Below are 19573 nucleotides of genomic sequence, written 5' to 3'. Positions count from 1 at the left end.
AAGCCTTCTGAAAATCCAAATATACCACATCCACTTGTTCTCCCTTATCTATTCTATTGGTTACATCCTCAAAAAACTCCAGTAGATTTGTTAAGCATGATTTCCCTTTTGTAAACCCATGCTGACTTTGTCCAATCCCATTTATGCTTTCCAGGTGTTCTGCTATCACATCCTTTATCATAGACTCTAGCATTTTCCCCACTACTGATGTAAGGCTAACTGGGCTGTAGTTCCCTGTTTTTTCTCTCCTCCTTTTTTAAATAGTAGGGTTACATTTGCCACCCTCCAATCTGTAGGAACTGCTCCAGAGTCTATAGAATTTTGGAAGATGACCACCAATGCATCCATTATTTCCAGGGCCACTTCCTTTCATACTCTGGGATGTAGATTATCAGGCTCTGGGGATTTGTCAGCCTTTAACCCCATTAATTACCCTAGCACTTTTTTTTACTAATACTGATTTCCTTTAGTTCCTCCCTTTCCTTAGACCCTTGGGTCCCTAACATTTTTGGGAGGTTATTTGTGTCCTCCTTTGTGAAGACAGAACCAAAGTATGTGTTTAATTGTTCTGCCATTTCTTTGTTCCCCATTATAATGTTCCCCATTTCTGACTGTAGGGACCCACATTTGTCTTCACTAATCTTTTTCTCTTCACATATTTATAGAAGCTTTTGCAGTCAGTGTTTATGTTCCCCGCAAGTTTACTCTCATACTCTATTTTCCCCCGCTTAATCAACCTTTCTGTCCTCCTATGCTGAATTCTAAACTGCTCCCAATCCTCAGACTTGCTGCTTTTTCTGGCAATTTTATATGCCTCCTCTTTGGATCTAATACTATCCCTAATTTCTTTTGTAAGCCATGGTTGAGCCACCTTTCCATTTTTATTTTTTCACCAGACAGGAATGAATAATTGTTGTAATTCATGCACACGTTCTTTAAATATTATCCATTGCCTATCCACTGTCAACCCTTTCAGTAAAGTCCCCCAATCTAACATAGCTAACTCGTGCCTCATACTTTCGTTGTTTCCTTTATTTAGATTCAGGACGCTAGTTTCGGATTCAACTACTTCACTCTCCATCTTAATGAAGAATTCTATCATGTTATGGTTGCTCCTCCCCAAGGGACCCCGCACAACAAGTTTGTTAATTAATCCTTTCTCATTGCATAATACCCAGTCTAGGATAGCCTGTTCTCTAGTTGGTTCCTCAACGTATTGGTCTAAAAAACCGTCACGTACACGCTCCAGGAAATCCTCCTCCACAGTATTATTGCTAATTTGGTTTGCTAATTTTAGATTAAAGTCGCCCATGATACAGTTGTACTCTTATTGCATGCGTCTCTAATTTCCTGTTTAATGCCATCTCTTACATCTCTACTACTGTTTGGGGGCCTGTAGACAACCCCCACCAACGTTTTCTGCCCCTTGGTGTTTCTTAGCTCCACCCATACAGATTCCACATCATTATTTTCCGAGCCAATATCCTTCCTCACTATTGCATTGATTTCCTCCTTTACTAACAATGCTACCCCTCCTCCTTTCCCTTTTTGCCTGTCCTTCCTAAATATTGAATACCCCTGGATGTTCAGTTCCCATCCTTGGTCACCTTGCAGCCATGTCTCCGTAATCACTACTAAATCATAACCGTTTATTTCTATTTGCACTGTTAATTCATCTGCCTTATTGTGAATGCTCCGCGCATTAAGACACAATGCGTTTAGACTTGTCTTCTTAGCATTGTTAGTCATCTTAGCTTTATTGTGCACTATGACCCCATTTGTTTCTCGCCCTTGTTTTCTCCTCCTTCCACTTTTCTTCTTACTCTTCTGTCTTTCATTTCTATCCTTGTTTCCCTCTCCTCTGTCTCCCTGCTCAGATACCCATCCCCCTGCCATTCTAGTTTAAACCCTTCTGGACAGCATTAGCAAACACCCACCCCCTCCCCACCCCCCTCCCCCACCCCGCACCCCCCCGAGGAAATTGGTCCCGGTCCTGCCCAGATGCAACCCGTCCAGTTTGTACGGTTCCACCTTCCCCAGAACTGGTCCCAATGTCCCAGGAATCTGAATCCCTCCCCCCTGCACCATTTCTCCAGCCACATATTCATCTGATATATCCTGCTATTTCTGCTCTCGCTAGCACGTGGCACTGGTAGTGATCCTGAGATTACTACCTTTGAGGTCCTACTTTTTAATTTTTGTCCTGACTCCCTATATTCAGCTTGTAGGACCTCATCCCTTTTTCTACCTATGTCGTTGGTACGGATATGTACCACAACAACTGGCTGCTCGCCCTTCCCCCTCAGAATGCCCTGCAGCCACTCAGAGACATCCTTGACCCTAGCACCAGGGAGGCAACATACCATCCTGGAGTCTCTTTTGCGGCCACAGAAATGCCTGTCTGTTCCCCTTATGATTGAATCCCCTATCACTATAGCTCTGCCACTCTTTTTCCTCCCCTCCTGTGCAGCAGAGCCACCCATGGTGCCATGAACTTGGCTCTTGCTGCTTTCCCCTGAGCCATCTCCCCCAACAATATCCAAAGCGGTATATCTGTTAGAAAGGGAGTTGGCCACAGGGACCTCCTGCACTACCTGCCTTCCTCTACTCTGCCTGGTGGTCACCCATTCCCTTCCTGCCTTTGCAGCATTTGCCTGTGGTGTGACCACCTCACTAAACGTACTATCCACAACGATCTCAGAATCGCAGATGTTCCACAGTGAATCCATCCACAGCTCCAGCTCCATAATGCGGGTAGCCTGTAGCTGCAGATGGATACACTTCCTGCACACATGGTTGTCTGGGACACTGGAAGCGTCCCTGATTTCCCACATAACGCAGGAGGAGCATATCACGGGCGCGAGATCTCCTGCCATGACTTACCTTTAGATTACTTATTTACTCCCTTTAATTAAAAAATACTAATTACACTAGGGGCCTTGTTCTACTCCAAACACTACAATCTAAAGTTCTTAATAGATTACACTAATTTAAAAAAAAGCACACTTTAGTAGTACTAACCTTAATACTTATTCGATAGATTTTGAGGTTTTTTTGGAATTGAATGACTCAAATCATGGACAGCCCAGCTGGAAAAGGGATATGTTGATTGCGTCCTTCCTGTCCTCCTCCTTTTCCTCTTCCTCTGCTTCCTCCTCCTCCTCCTCCTCAGCGGCTCACCATAAATCTGGTGGCAAAGGCCGTGCCCTCATGACAGCGAGGTTGTGCAGGGTGCAGCAGACCACGATGAATCTTAGTGCCGAGAAAACAGGGACTAAGGAGCCGAATTTTGCACTCAAAGCCTCTTATTCCTGGTATCATCTTAGTGAATTTCTTTTGCACCCTGACCATGGTCTTGACATCCACGGGCATCAAAGCAATACTGGTTTCGTAGCTTGTGACAATGATGCCTATCCTAAACCATAATTTGCAATGGATTACCATTTGTTTAACAATCCTGCAACAAAGGCCCATTTGCATCCAAAATTCAATTCATAGTTGCTGGAGCACTCCAGTACCTGCACCTCCATCTGTCAAGCTATGTACATTGACACTTTTGAACCTGCTGTCCTAGCCATTCAAGTGAATTCTTTTATTTTTTGTTTGGCTCCCAATTTATATCTGACGAAGAGAGAGCTTTCTCTATTTTAAACCTGGCTATTTCAAAACCATATAAAATCAAATACAAAAATTATTATTTTCCCCAAGGCCATCTTTTTCAGTTCATGAGTTGAAAGACCAATATGGAATAATGTGTGCAAATTAAAGAATTCTGCAGTAACTCTAGTTTAACAATGGGTGCTTCACAGGCTTGAAGGGCCAAATGGCCTACTCCAGCTATTTCTTATGCTCTTTCTTATGTTCTTGTGTGTAGAGAGCCTGAAGACTGCCCTTAACTTATGTGTAAACTTACCTCTCCCCATTGATACATGTTATGGTTTTATCCATTTCTCAGCTGGCTTATTTGAATAGTAGAACCACTCATCTCAACGAGAAGAGATGGATTTAGCTTCATCCACAGAAGTGGTGCATACGTCTGAAAAATTCTGCGAATGAGACAGTCATCAACATCCTTGAAGGAGAAAGACTTTTAGAAAGAGATAGGAGGGGAAGAGGTTTGTCGGGATGTAAAATACAGTTAGTTCCTGACCTCAATCAGGTCATCAGCCAAAACATCCCAAAGGTAAAAAGAATCACCCATGCATATACTGGTAGCTATTTTCAGAGTAGTTTCAACAACTTCTGGGAGCAGAAACATGCCCCCTATCAACTCGGGAAAATTAAAAGAAATTGCACTGAATTTTTAACAGGTGCGTCAAATATCTGTTCAACTTTATCACTAACCTGCAAGACGTTTTACTGCGAAGGCCATAATTGGAAGGTGTCGGAGATAGTTCTGAAAATTGTTAATATGTTTGTGTTTGTTTGGCACACAGGTAGAGACAATTGGGGATGCTTACATGGTTTCCTCTGGCCTCCCAACAAGGAATGGTAACAGGCATGCAGCCGAGATTGCAAATATGTCTCTGGATATCCTGAGTGCAGTAGGCACCTTTAAAATGAGACATATGCCAGATGTGCCTGTTAGAATAAGGATAGGTCTGCACTCAGGTAAGGCACCCACTGTTGAATCATGTTGTGTCTAGTAAAGACCTAAAGTAAGAACTGTGAGCTATCGTTGTGTATTTCACATGCTTATTGTTGCAAGAAGCAGTAATCAGGTTATGTAGCTATGTCATTAGCAAAAGATATTGAAAGTATAGCAAGGCTGACTAGCAAAAAGGAAGCATTAACATTTTGAAATGGAATGTTTAGGATAATTTTACAATAGAGCCTCATAATCAGTAAACACAGAGATGGGGATAGAACCACAACATCATAGCCCCAATGTTTTAAGCCCTGCTTATCACTAGTGAGGCTCTGCTACATAAGCCTTGCTAAATTACCCCCAGTATACAGAACAGTCATGTGTGATTATGAAGTCATGCACTAGTATCATGATGTTTTGCATGCAAATGTATGTGTGCGTGTAAAGCAATCAAATAATCTACAAATAAACACTGTCCAGGGTTGACTGTGAAGTAAGGTAATATAAGACAGCCATATGTGAAACAAAACCCTTCTATGTGTCAGCACTTTCCGGAAAGTAAAAGAGGAAAACAATTAAATTAAAGCAACTTTTTATGTCATAGGCTTTTTATTCCCCAATGTTCCCTCTAATCCAAGCTATTCAATGACAGCACTAAAACAGTGACACCCTATGACATTGTTTATAGTTTGACTCTTGCACGACGATAGTGACAATGCAGAACGCAATTTCCATCAGCTGATGCTGACCTTATCTACTTGGAATAATTGAGTTCAGCTAAGTTTGATGTTGACTTCTTTTTGGAAGGAGGAACTGTGTTTTTGCCTGGAGAGGGAGAACGACAAAGCATGTACCTGTTATTTTCCTCATCATAATATCAAGCATAAATGATATGATATTTTTTCTGTGGCAATAACATGTCTTGATATGATTTGTGTCATAGCATCAAAGTGCATGGCCAAAATAAAGGAGTGGCAAATGCTCTTTTTAAAATTTATTTCTTACTGCATTTCTTTGGCTTTTATAAACTTTATATATTTTCTGGGGTTGTGTTACATCCCATATTACATGATTACATGATTATAAAGTCAGAGAGTCATTAACGGCACAGAAGGAGGTCGTTCTGCCCATTGATCATAAGATCATAAGAACTAGGAGCAGGAGTAGGCCGTCCAGCCCCTCGAGCCTGCTCCGCCATTCAATAAGATCATGGCTGATCTTTTCGTGGACTCAGATCCACTTACCCGCGTTCTCACTGTATCCCTTAATTCCTTTATTATTCAAAAAGATATCTACCTTAGCTTTAAAAACGTTTACTGAAGAAGCGTCAACTACTTCACTGGGCAAGGAATTCCATAGATTAACAACCCTCTGGGTGAAGAAGTTCCTTCTTAATTCAGTCCTAAATCTGCTCCCTCTAATCTTGAGGCTATGCCCTCTTGTCCTAGCTTCACCTGCCAGTGGAAACATCCTCTCTACTTGTATCTTATCTATTTCCTTCATGATTTTATATGTTTCTATAAGATCCCCCCTCATTCTTCTGAATTCCAATGAATATAATCCCAATCTACTCAGTCTCTCCTCATAAGCCAACCCCCTCAACTCTGGAATCAACCTACTGAACCTCCTCTGCACCCTCTCCAGTGCCAGTACATCCTTTCTCAAGTAAGGAGACCAAAACTGCACACAGTACTCCAGGTGCGGCCTCACCAGTACCTTATACAGCTGCAACATAACCTCTCTGCTTTTAAACTCAATCCCTTTAGCAATGAAGGACAAAATTCCATTTGCCTTCCTAATTACTTGCTGTACCTGCAGACCAACCTTCTGCGATTCATGCACAAGGACACCTAGGTCCCTCTGCATAGCAGCATGCTGCAACTTTTTACCATTCAAGTAATAATCCTTTTTACTGTTACTCCTACCGAAATGAATGACTTCACATTTATTAACATTGTATTCCATCTGCCAGTCCTTTGCCCACTCACTCAATGTATCTATGTTCCTCTGCAAAGTTTCACAGTCATCTGCACACTTTGCTTTGCCACTCATCTTAGTGTCATCTGCAAACTTTGACACCCTACAAGTGGTCCCCAACTCCAAATCATCTATATAAATTGTAAATAATTGCAGACCCAACACCGATCCCTGAGGCACACCACTAGTGACTGATTGCCCAGCAGAATAGCACTCATTTATCCCCACTCTCTGCTTCCTGTCAGTCAACCAATCCTCTATCCATGCTAATACTTTACCCCTAACGCCATGCATCCTTATTTTATACAGCAGCCTCTTGTGCGGCACCTTGTCGAAGGCTTTTTGGAAATCTAGGTACACCACATCCACTGGGTCCCCATTGTCCACCTTGCTCGTAATGTCATCATAGAATTCCAAAAGATTTGTCAAGCATGACCTGCCCTTCATGAACCCATGCTGCGTCTGCCCATCGGGACAATTTCTATCGAGATGCCCTGCTATTTCTTCCTTGATAATAGACTCAAGCATCTTCCCCACTACAGAGGTTAAGCTAACCGGTCTATAATTCCCCATCCTTTGTCTACCTCCCTTTTTAAACAGTGGCGTCACATCTGCTGTTTTCCAATCTGCTGGGACTACCCCAGAGTCCAGTGAATTTTGGAAAATTATCGCCAGTGCACCTGCTATCTCTCCCGCCATCTCTTTTAGTACCCTAGGATGCATTCCATCAGGGCCAGGAGACTTATCAATCCTTAGCTCCATTAGCTTGCCCAACACTACCTCTTCCGTAATAATGATTGTTTCCAGGTCCTCACCTACGTTCGTCTCTTTGTCAATTACTGGCATGTTATTAATGTCCTCCACTGTGAAGACCGATACAAAATACCTGTTCAATGCCTCGGCCATTTCATCATATCCCATAACTAAATTCCCCTTCTCATCCTCTAAAGGACCAACGTTTACTTTAGCCACTCTTTTTCGTTTTATATATTTATAGAAACTTTTGCTATCTGTCTTTATATTCTGTGCTAGTTTTTTCTCATGTTCTATCTTACTTTTCTTTATAGCCCTTTTTGTGGCTCTCTGTTGACCTTTAAAGTTTTCCCAATCTTCTAGTTTCATGCTGTTTTTGGCCACTTTGTATGCCTTCTTTTTCAATTTGATAGCCTCAATTGAGTCCATGCTGGTTCTCCATGGAGCTATGCAGTCAGTCCCACTCCCCGGCTCGATCCCCATAGCCCTGAAAGTCTATTTCTCTCAGGTGGTCATCCAACTTCTTCTTGAAGTCATTGATCGTCTCCGCTTCCACCATCCTGTGGGCAGCGAGTTCCAGGTCATTACCACCCGCTGGGTAAAAAGGTAACATAGTATAGTAAGTACATAATACACTGAGGATTTTATATTTTGCTAATGTTAGACACTGACAGAGGCTTAGCCATTCTTGGCAGGAGGCCGCAGTCAAGAAAAGATATTTTAGAATACTCATTGAGCAGGGTAAGTTAGGTATGGGTAGGTATTGGGATGCTGGGTGCTGTCCTGTTCCTTAGTAGGCTCCAGTTGACCTGAATTTGTGGATTGTGTGGAATGGGTGTGAAGAAGAGGCCAGGCATGCTGGTGCTTTCTAAACTCCAGAGACATTGAATGCAATGTTACCAAGACCTCCGTCTTTCAGATGAAATGTTAACCGAGGCCTCATCTGTCCTCTTAGTTGGGTGTAAAAGATACCATTGACACTACTTCAAATAATAGCAGGGGCATTCTGCCTAGTGTTCTGAACAATATTTATCCTTTACTGAACATCGCTAATATAGATTAACTGGTGATTATCACATTTGTGGGGATCTTGCTGTGTACAAATTGGCTGCCGAGTTTCCTACATTGCAACAGTATCTACACTTCAAAATTACTCAATTGGCTGTTATGTTCTTTGTGATGTACTGAGATTGTGAAAGGCACTATATAAATAAGCTTTATTTCTTTTGCAAAATCTTTATAATGAAGACAATGCACTCTTAGGTGTGAATTTTATCAGCCCCTAGGGAAAGGTAGGTTGCAAGGAAAAGCAAGGATGGAGTGCCCATCACCTTCCTGATGCCATTTAATTTAGTCAGGGACAGGGAAGGCCGAGCCTTCCCGTCCAGAGTGCAATCAAGGCCCTTAGGTGGCCAACTAATGGCCACTTAAGGGCCTCATCCCACCGCTGCTGGCATTTTACCAGGTGGCCTCTGTGTTGGCTGGTAGGAAGAGCCCACCTGATCAGGCAATCTGTGGCACATGGAGGGCCCCCAGCGGCAAAGGCCACCCCCCACTGACCTCAGCAACCCCCCCCCCCCACCCCCCACCCACCAAACCCCTCACTCGGACTTACCTGACTGGTCTCGACAAACCTGCCCCACTTACCTCCTCTCCGAGTCTCCATAGCTGCTCCTGGACCTCCAGCAGTGGCCATCGCTCCCAGTGGCGCTGCTAGTGAGCTGCCAGCCCTCTGATTGGCCACCAGCTCTTGGAGGTGGGATCCTGGGCAATTAATTGCCTGAGCACTGTAAAATGCAGATAGGGGGTCCCCACCAAAGGGCCGAGGATATAATGAGCACGGTGGATAAAGAGAAACTAGTAGATGCAGTGTATTTGGATTTCAAAAAGCTATTCGATAAAGTGCCAAATAAAAGGTTACTTCACAAGATAAGAGCTCATGGTGTTGGGGTAATATATTGGCATGGATAGAGGATTGGCTAATTAACAGGAAACGGAGAGTCAGGATAAATGGAGCATTTTCAGGTTGGCAAACTGTAAGTAGTGGAGTGCCACAGGGATCAGTGCTGGGGCCTCAACTATTTACAATCTATATTAATGACTTGGATGAAGGGATCGAGTCTATTGTAGCCAAATTTGCTGACGATACAAAGATAGGTAGGAAAGCAAGTTGTGAGGAGGACACAAAGTCTGCAAAGGGATATAGTTAGGTTAAGTGAGAGGGCAAAAATTTGGCAGGTGGAGTATAATGTGGGAAAATGTGAGGTTGTCCACTTTGCATGAAAAACAGAAAAGCAGAATATTATTTACATGGAGAGAGACTGCAGAATTCTGCGGTACGGAGGGATCTGGGTGTCCTTGTACAGGAACCACAAAATGTTAGCATGCAGGTATAGCAAGAAATTAGGAAGGCAAATGGAATGTTTGCATTTATTGCAAGGGGGATGGGGTATAAAAGTAGGGATGTTTTGCTACAACTGTACATGGCATTGGTGAGACTATACCTAGAGTACTGCGTACAGTTTTGGTCTCCTTACTTAAGGACGGATATACCTGCTTTGGAAGCAGTGCAGAGAAGGTTCACTAGGCTGATTCCTGGGATGAAGGTGTTGTCTTATGAAGAAAGGTTCAGCAGGTTGGGCCTATACTCGTTGGAGTTTAGAAGAATGAGAGGTGATCTTATTGAAACATGTAAATTCTGTAAGGGCTTAACAGGGTAGATGCTGAGAGGATGTTTCCCTTTGTGGGGAAATCTAGAACTAGGGGGCACAGTTTCAAAATAAGGGGTCTCCCATTTAAGATGGAGATGAGGAGGAATTTCTTCTCTCAGAGGGTTGTTAATCTTTGGAATTCACTGAATATATTCAAGGCTGAGCTGGACAGATTTTTGATCTACAAGGGCGTCAAGGGTTATGGAGGGCAGGCAGGAAAGTGACCCCTGCTGGAAAATGAGTGGAAATTAGGTTCGGATAAGATTCTGATCCCCTGAGGTCGAGGCCTGCTTTAGGTCGGGAAAAAGAAGCCGACCCGAACCCGACCGAACTACAGTGGACCCGAGCCTGACCCAGTCTGATTCCCTCCGATTTTGCCCCGAGCCCGACCCAACCCGAACCCGCCATTACTCGACCCGACCCGAGCCCGACCCAACCATCCATTTACTTACCTTCCTGACACCGAACTTGCTGGAAGCTACAGCGCATGCGCGATGACATCATAGTGACGCCAGTCGCTCTGCGTAGACTCACTTTCATCCCGGACTCCCAGCTCAGGTAAGTTTTTTTAAATTCCAGCAGAGCGCTTACCTTGTGTGTCCGGCCCGACTCCACCTGGACTCGGCCCGACCCGACCCGAGCCCGAAAGCCGGCCCCGGAAGATGGGCCCAATCCGACCCGATCCTGACACATGTCGTCGGGCCGCGTTGGGTTCGGGTCGGGTAGCAGGCTTCTACCCTGAGGTACTCTCTCAGATTGAACAGTTTGCTAATTCTCACTGTTAAATGTATGAAGATGGTCCCCTTGGTGGCATCTTGAGAGCATCCCAGAACAAGAATCAAAGCCTATAATTAAGAAGTGGGATAACTGGCAATGTGTTAAAAGAAAGATTTGCATTTAAATAGTGCTTTTCACACTCACTGGACATCTCAAAGTGCTTTATAGCCAATTAAGTACTTTTGAAGTGTAATCACTGTTGTAAATGTTCTCAAGACCTTGTCCACCACATGGCCAAACATTGATGTCACAGCTTCAAATAATGTGTTTCATATTTACCGCTTCCACAGAAGAGAAGAGTGGTGCAGCGGTTAGCACCACAGCCTCACAGATGCAGCGACCCAATTTCAGTTCTGGGTACTGCCTGTGTGGAGTTTGCAAGTTCTCCCTGTGACTGTGTGGGTTTCCTCCGGGTGCTCCAGTTTCCTCCCGCATGCCAAAGACTTGTGGGTTGATAGGTAAATTGGCCATTGTGAAAATTGCCCCTTGTAGGTAGGTGGTATGAGAATTGAGGGAAGGTGGGGATGTGAGAGGGAAAAATGGGATTAATGTAGGGTTAGTATAAAAATGGGTGGTTGATGGTCGGCGTGGACTTGTTGGGCAGAAGGGCCTGTTTTGGTGCTGTATCTCTCTGTTACTCTATATATTATCTTTTGTAGGGCCATCTGTTGCAGGAGTTGTGGGTCTGACCATGCCAAGGTATTGCCTATTCGGAGATACTGTCACTACAGCCTCACGCATGGAATCCACTGGGCAACGTGAGTAACCAACTTCAGATCATTGACTAGAAAGTGATTCTGTGTAATTCATGGCATATTGTTTGTACCGAAAGAAACTGTTATAGTATTATATTATAGTGTTTGGTTTGCCTTCCTGCTGTGCAGTAACATTTCAGTTAGGAAAGGAAAGACGCAGATAAAAAGGGAAGCTTGAAATTGCACAATAGGCTCTTGCAATGCAGTGCTGTATACTGCCTCGAGGACCATCCCATAAATGAGATTACACTTCAATTTCATGCCTCCAAGTTGCAGATGACACGAAAATTGATGGTGTTGTAAATAGTGAGGAGGAAAGCCTTAGATTACAGGACAATATAGATGGACTGGTAAGATGGGTGGAGCAGTAGCAGATGGAGTTTAATCCTGAGAAGTGTGAGGTGATGCACTTTGGTAGGACTAACAAGGCAAGGGAATATACAATGGATGGTAGGACTCTAGGGAGTACAGAGGGTCAGAGGGACCTTGGGGTGCTTGCCCATAGATCACTGAAGGCAGCAGCACAGGTAGATAAGGTGGTTAGGAAGGCATATGGGATACTTGCCATTATTAGCCGAGGCATAGAATATAAGAGCAGGGACATTATGTTAGAGCTGTATAAAACTCTGGTTAGGCCACAACTGGAGTACTGTGTACAGTTCTGGTCATCACACTAAGGGAAGGATGTGATTGCACTGGAGAGGGTGCAGAGGAGATTCACCAGGATGTTGCCTGGGCTGGAGTATTTCAGCTATGAACAGAGACTAGATAGGCTAGCGTTGTTTATCTTAGAGCAGAGAAGGCTGAGGGGGGGGGGAGGGGGGACATGATTGAGGTATACAAAATTATGAGAGGCATAGATAGGGGAGATAGGAAAACACTTTTTCCCTTAGCGTAGGGGTCAGTAACCAGGGGGCATAGATTTAAGGTAAGGGGCAGGAGATTTAGAGGGGAGCTGAGGAAAATCTTTTTTACCCAGAGGGAATCTGGAACACACTACCTGGAGGGATGGTAGAGGCAGGAATCCTCACAACATTTAAGAAGTATTTAGATGAGCAGTTGAAATGCCATAGCATACAAGGCTACGGGCCAAGTGCTGGAAAATGGGATTAGAATAGATAGGTGCTTGATGGTCCGTGCAGGTGCGTTGGGCTGAAGGGCTTGTTTCTGTGCTGTCTAACTCTATGACTCTATAAGTGATATACTTTATATACTGTGAAAGCAAGCGCATTGTTTGCTGTTGTGTAAAAATCAAATATCTGGTTCTTTTTATTCTGCATGAAAAGACAACCATCACACCAGTATATAAATCACACCCATAGGTCTGAAGGTGATTAAAAATTCCTGTTAAATTCAACATACATACCAGATTATATGGTAACACATAAAATAGATGTATATTATTATTCTACCCCGACGACCTTAATCCCCAGATGTTTCTATCGAACATGCCAGTTCCCTCATTTGTTAGTTAATAACAAGCCACCAACCCTCCCTCATCTCTCTGGAGTCTCAGGTCTTGAAGTTGATCTTAGACAGTTACATATGTGGACTGAGATTTGACTGTGCTGTTATTTCCCTACATTTCTCTGCTTTCTCTCGCCTCCATTATTTTAATTGTTTCATGCTCTATGAAGGTTGGTATAGTCTGCCTCCACCATATTCTTCTGCTTTCTCTTGCTCTCCACTGAAACAATGGGAAGGAGAAGAAGCAATGTTATCTTCCTCAGGACACAGCTGGAATTTAGACTCAACACAGGCACACAGAGTTGGGAGAGTTCATTAAAATAAAAATCAATGTGTGCTCCCACACCTGATTGCTATCCAGTAGCTTCTGTTGACAAATGGAGGTTGGATGAGGATAGAATTGGGCTTGTTTGTGATGCCTTACCTATTTAAATAGTTTCATAACACTAACTGGCTCACACATGGACGAGATACTACAAGGCCATCAGGAACCAAGAAGCTGTACCTCATAATGAGTCACTGCCTTCATGAGACAGAAGAAAAAAACTGGGGAGAAAATGATTTTTTTTTAAGTGTCCTTGTTTACGGTTAGGAATGTAGGAACAGGAGTAGACCATTTAGCCCCTGTTCCAGCATTCAATGAGATCATGGCTGATCTGTGATCTAACTCCACTTACCTGCCTTTATCCCATATCCCTTAATACCCTTGGTTACAAAACTCTATCAATCTCAGATTTAAAATTAACAATTGATCTAGCATTAATTGCTGTTTTTGAAGAGAGTGCCAAATATCCACCACCCTTTGTGTGTACAAGATTTTCCTAATTTCACTCCTGAAAGGTCTGGCTTTAATTTTTAGACTATGTCCCCAGTCCTAGACTCCCCAATCAGCAGAAATAGTTTCTCTCTAACTAGTCTGTATGTTCCCCTTAATATCTTGAAAACTTGAATCAAATTACCCCTTAACCTTATAAACTCCAGGGAATAAAACCCAGCTTGGGTACCTTCTCCTCATAATTTAGAGTCCAGGTATCATTCTAGTAAATCTATACCGCACTTCCTCTAAGGCCTATCCTTCCTAAGGTGTGGTGTGTAAAACTACTTACAATACTCCAGGTGTGGTCTAACCAGGGCTATGTATAGCTGAAGCATGGCTTCTATCACCTTGTATTCTAGTTCTGTAGATATAAAGACCAGCATTCCATTAATCTTTTTTGATTATTTTCTGTACCTGTTCATGACATTTTAATGATCTGTGCACCTGGTCTCTTTGGACCTTCACTGTTTCTAGCTTTTCACCATTTAGAAAGTACCCTGTTCTATCCTTCTCAGATCCAATGTGGATGACCTCACATATTCTACATTGAAATCCATTTGCCACAGTTTTGCCCATCCACTTAATCTATCAATGTCTCTTTATAATTTTGTGCTTTCATCCACACTGATTACAATGCCATATGTGCGATGTTATGTAATGGGCATGCTGAATGCAGTTCTGGGAGGCTGGGGTGGCATAACTTAGGTGAAAGGGTACTACAGTTGATTTTAGTCTATCAAAAAAGTGTCACATGATTTTGATTTGACATCTATTTTTACAGCTTATCGCATTCATGTCAATCACACTACTGTTAAAATTCTTATAAGTCTGAATGAAGGTTATAAGCTGGAGCTGAGAGAAAGGACTGAACTGACGGTATGCACACACCCACCTCCCCTGCTGTAACCTTGTGAGTAAGAATTTCCCCAGTTTTGTATTCAGTGCTGCTGAAAATAAAATTGCTGTGGTGTCATTCTCCGTTTTTAAAAGGGCCAAGGCTTTGAAGAGACCTACTGGTTGGTAGGGAAAGATGGATTTACCAAGCCATTACCAAAACCTCCAGAATTGAAGCCAGGGTAAGCAAAGTAATGCTGTCAAACCTTTACCAGCACCTTTACAATTGAAGGGCAGATGAGCAAAATATCGCTATCTGGGCTCATTCAAAGATGTTCTTATTCACTGCTTTTCTTCCACAGACAAACTACTCATGGTTTGCAAATGGAAGAAATGGCAAGATACAAAAAAATGAAAGCAGGAAAACTCCAAAAAGGAAGTGTCAAGGTAATGCTGTGCACACAAATGTATAATGTTCAATGGTTTGTGTACTTTCCTGTTCATTTCAAATTTTTTGTATACGGCTGCCATAACAAACTAACACTTTCCTATCATCTTTTTTATTTGTTCACCAAAAGTGCTTTCTGTTGGTTGAAATTCTGGGGGAGGGGTGGATTTTAATTGGGAGTGAGTTTTGGGTAGATGGGGTCAGCAGGAAGGGGGGGGGGTGGTGTTGTGCAGCAGGAAGAGCTCAAGTCCCTTTGTCATTTATTTGTGGTCCAGTCTCTTTTAGTAATTTATAAGAACAAAAGAACATAATAAATAGGAGCAGGATAGGCCATTCAGTCCCTTGAGCCTGCTCCGCCATTCAATAAGATTTGATCATGGCCTCAACTCCCCTTTCCTGTCTGCCCCCCCATAACCTTTGACTCCCTTGGAGATCAAAGATCTGTCTAACTAAGTCTTGAATATATTCAATGAGCTAGCCTCAACTGCTCTCTGGGGTAGAGAATTCCAAAGGTTAATGACCCTCTGAAAGATGAAATTCATCTTCATCTCCGTCTTAAATGGGGAACCCCTTATTCTGAAACTGTGCCCCCTAGTTCTAAATTTCCCCACAAGGGGAAACATCCTCTCAGCATCTACCCTGTCAAGCTCCCTCAGAATCTTATATGTTTCACTAAGATCGCCTCTCATTCTTCTGAATGCCAATGAGTATGGGCCCAACCTGCTCAACCTTTCCTCATAAGTCAACCCCTTCATCCCAGGAATCAACCTAGTGAACCTTCTCTGAACTGCCTCCAATAGCAAGTACATCTCTCCTTATGTAAGGAGGTCAAACTATACACAGTATCAAGGTGTGACCTCACCAGTGCCTTGTACAGGTGTAGCAAGATTTCCCTACTTTTATAGTTCATCCCCCTTGCAATAAAGGTCAACATTCCATGTACCTTCTTAACTACTTGCTGTACCTGCATGCTAACATTTTGTGATTCATGTACAAGGACACCCAGATCCTTCTGTACTGCAGCATTCTGCAGTCTTGCTCCATTTAAATAATATTTTACTTTTCTAGTCTTCCTCCAAAAGTGGACAACCTCACATTTTCCCACATTATAGTCCATCTGCCAATTTTTTGCTCACTCACTTAACCTATCTATATCCCTTTGCAGACTCTGTGTCCTCCTCACAACTTGCTTTCCTACCTATCTTTGTAATATCAGCAAATTTGGCTACAATACACTCTGTCCCTTCATCCAAGTCATTAATGTAGATTGTAAATAGTTGAGGCCTCAGCACTGATCCCTGCGGCACCCCACAAATTACAGTTTGCCAACCTGAAAATGGCCCATTTATTCTGACTCTCTGTTTCTTGTTAGTTAGCCAATCCTCTATCCATGCTAATATATTACCCCAACACCATGAGCTCTTATCTTGTGTAATAACCTTTTATGTGGCACCTTGTTAAATGCCTTTTGGAAATCCAAATGCACTACATCTACTGGTTCCCCTTTATCCACCCTGCTCATTACATCCTCAAAGAACGCGAATAAATTTGTCCAACACTATCTCCCTTTCATAAAACCATGTTGACTCTCCTTGATTGTATTATGATTTTCTAAATGTCCTTCTACTACTTCCTTAATGATCAATTCCAGTATTTTTGCAATGACAGATGTAAGGGCTAGCTGGCCTCTAGTTTCCTGCTTTCTGTCTCATTGCTTTCTTGAATAAGGACATTAAATTTAAGGTTTTCCAATCTAGTGAATTTTGGAAGAATGCAGCCAATGCATCCACTATCTGCAGTCACCTTTAAGACCTAAGGATGCAGGCCATCAGGTCCAAGGGACTTGTTAGCCTTTACTCCCATTAGTTTTCCTAGTACTTTTTCTCTAGTGATAATGATTGTTTTAAGTTCCTTCCTCCCTTTTGCCCCTTGATTTTTTTTTTTACTGTCTTTTACCATGAAGAAAGATACAAAATATTTCCTTGTACCCATTGTTAATTCCCCAGTCTCATCCTCTAAGGGACCAGCGTTTGCTTTAGCTATTCTCTTCCTTGTAGATATTCTAATTTATCCCTTTTGTTTAGTCATCCTTTGCTGGTTTCTAAACTTTTCTCAATTCTTTGGCCTACCGCTAATCTTAGCAAAATTATACACCTTTTCTTTCAATTTGATACCATCCTTTACTTCCTTAGTTAGCTGCAGATGGTTCATCCTTCTCAAAGAGTCTTTCTTTCTCAATGGATATATCTTTGTTGTAAGTTATGAAGTATCTCCTGAAATGTCTGCCCCTGTTTATCTATCATCTTACCTTTTCACCTATTTCCCAGTCCACTTTAGTCAACTCTGTATTCATACATTTGTAATTGCCTTTATTGAAGTTTAAGGTATTAGTTTCAGACCCAGATTTCTCACTTTTAAACTGAATGTGAAATTCTATCATGTTATGATCACTCTTGCCTAGAGGATTCCTTACTATGAGATCATTAATTAATCCTGTCTCATTACACATTACCAAGTCTAGCCTGTTCCCTGTTTGGTTCCACAACGTATTGTTCTAAGAAACTGTCCCGAATACACTCTATTAACTTGCCCTCAAGGCTACCTTTGCCAATTTGATTTGTCCAATCTATATGAAGATTAAAATTGCCCACAATTATTGCAGTATCTTTCTTACAAGCCCCCATTATTTCTCAATTAAGACTCTGTCCTCCAATGTAGCTACTGTTAGAGGGCCTATAAACTACTCCCACCAGTGACTTCTTTCCCTTGCTATTTCTTACCTCCACCCAAACTGATTCTACATCTTGATTATCTGAGCCAAGATCAGTTCTCACTACTGTACTAATCTCATTCTTTATTAACAGAGCTATCCCACCTCCTTTTCCTTTCTCCCTATCCTTTTGAAATGTCAAATACCCTTGAATATTCAGTTCCCAACCTTGGTCACCTTGCAATCAAGTCTCTGTAATGGCTGTCATATCATATCCATTTATTGATAATTGTGCCATCAATTCACCTATCTTGTTACGAATGCTGCATGCATTGAGATAAAGAGCCTTTAATTCAAATTTTTACCATATTTCCCTAGTCTGGCACTATTTGCTGGTGCACAGTTATGTTTGTACATTCTATTCCTTCCTGTCACACTCTGGTTATCATTACCTGGATTGCTACCCTGCACTATTGCCTTGTCCTTTCTCTTTAACTTTCTAAATATCCCTTCACCTGAACCCTCCCCCCGCCCCAACTATTTAGTTTAAAGCCCTCTCTACCACCCTAGTTATTCAATTCACCAGGGCATTTGGTCCCAGCATGGTTCAATTGAATTCCATCCCAACGGAACAGCTCCCTCTTTCCCCAGTACTGATGCCAGTGCCCCATTAATTGAAACCCATTTTTCACCAATCTTTCAACCACACATTTAGCTTCCTGATCTTATTTATCCTATGCCAATTTGCCATAGTTCAGGTCGTAATCCAGAGATTATTACCTTTGTGGTTCTGCTTTTTAATATAGACTCAGCTGCTCATACTTGCTTAGCAGAACCTATCTCTTAGCCCTACCTATGTTGTTGGTACCTAAGTGGACCATGACAACTGGATCCTTCCTTCCCACTCCAAGTTGTTCTCCACCCCTGAGGAGATGTCCTTACCCTTGGCACCAGGCAGGCAACACAGCCTTGAGGACTCATGCTCTCGGCTGCAAAGAATAGTATCTATCCCCCTAACAATACTTTTTTAATACTGTCACCTACTACTACTACATTGCTTCTTACTCCCCCAACTTGAATGGCCTCCTGTACCATGGTGCTGTAGTCAGTTTGCTCATCCTCCCTATTGTCCCTGCTCTCGTCCACACAAGCTGCAAGAACCTCGAACCTGTTGGACAAGTGCAAAGGCTGAGGCTCCTCCAGTGCTACCTTCTGGATCCCCATACCTGCCTCACTTGTAGTCACACCCTGTTGTCCCTGACCATGGACCAAATCTGAAGTACTTAACCTAAGGGGTGTGACTGCCTCCTGGAACAAAGTGTCCAGGTAACTTATTCCCTCCCTGATGTATCGGTAGTGTCTGAAGCTCAGACTCCAGCTCATCATCTCTGAGCCGAAGTCCCTCAAGCTGCAGACACTTACTGCAGATGTGGTTGTTGTGGATTACACTGGTGTCCACCAGCTCCCACATGCAACAGCTGCAACACATCACCTGCCCTGCCATCTCTATTGTATTTTATTTAGCTAATTAGGGTTTCAAGTTTTGAAATGTTACTTAAAGATTATTTGTAGCCATATTAAGTAGTTAACTAGTTCAGCTATAAATTTAATACAGTACATATATCTCCACGGTCCTAGTTTAAACAACTGCCCAATCTATTTTATCAATTTGTGGTCCTATCTATTTTATCAATTTGTGGCCTGGGCTCTTTTAACTCCGGGCTTCATTTAAAAGC

General features: G+C 42.6%; 1 protein-coding gene across 1 annotated transcript in view; it reads left to right on the top strand.

Annotated features, from left to right (window-relative positions):
* The window catches only part of LOC137377400 (retinal guanylyl cyclase 2-like), a 67845-nt gene that overhangs the window by 45835 nt on the left and 2437 nt on the right, over nucleotides 1–19573 (top strand). Inside the window, exons 14-18 of the mRNA XM_068046980.1 lie at nucleotides 4437–4611; nucleotides 11466–11564; nucleotides 14627–14721; nucleotides 14836–14921; nucleotides 15042–15161. Coding sequence (XP_067903081.1) covers nucleotides 4437–4611; nucleotides 11466–11564; nucleotides 14627–14721; nucleotides 14836–14921; nucleotides 15042–15161 — 575 coding nt within the window. The remainder of the gene's footprint in view (nucleotides 1–4436; nucleotides 4612–11465; nucleotides 11565–14626; nucleotides 14722–14835; nucleotides 14922–15041; nucleotides 15162–19573) is intronic.

This window comes from Heterodontus francisci, chromosome 15 (genome assembly GCF_036365525.1).
Source record: "Heterodontus francisci isolate sHetFra1 chromosome 15, sHetFra1.hap1, whole genome shotgun sequence".
Taxonomy (NCBI): domain Eukaryota; kingdom Metazoa; phylum Chordata; class Chondrichthyes; order Heterodontiformes; family Heterodontidae; genus Heterodontus; species Heterodontus francisci.
Note: the sequence above shows the minus strand (reverse complement) of the source record. Positions and strands in the feature narration are given on the sequence as shown.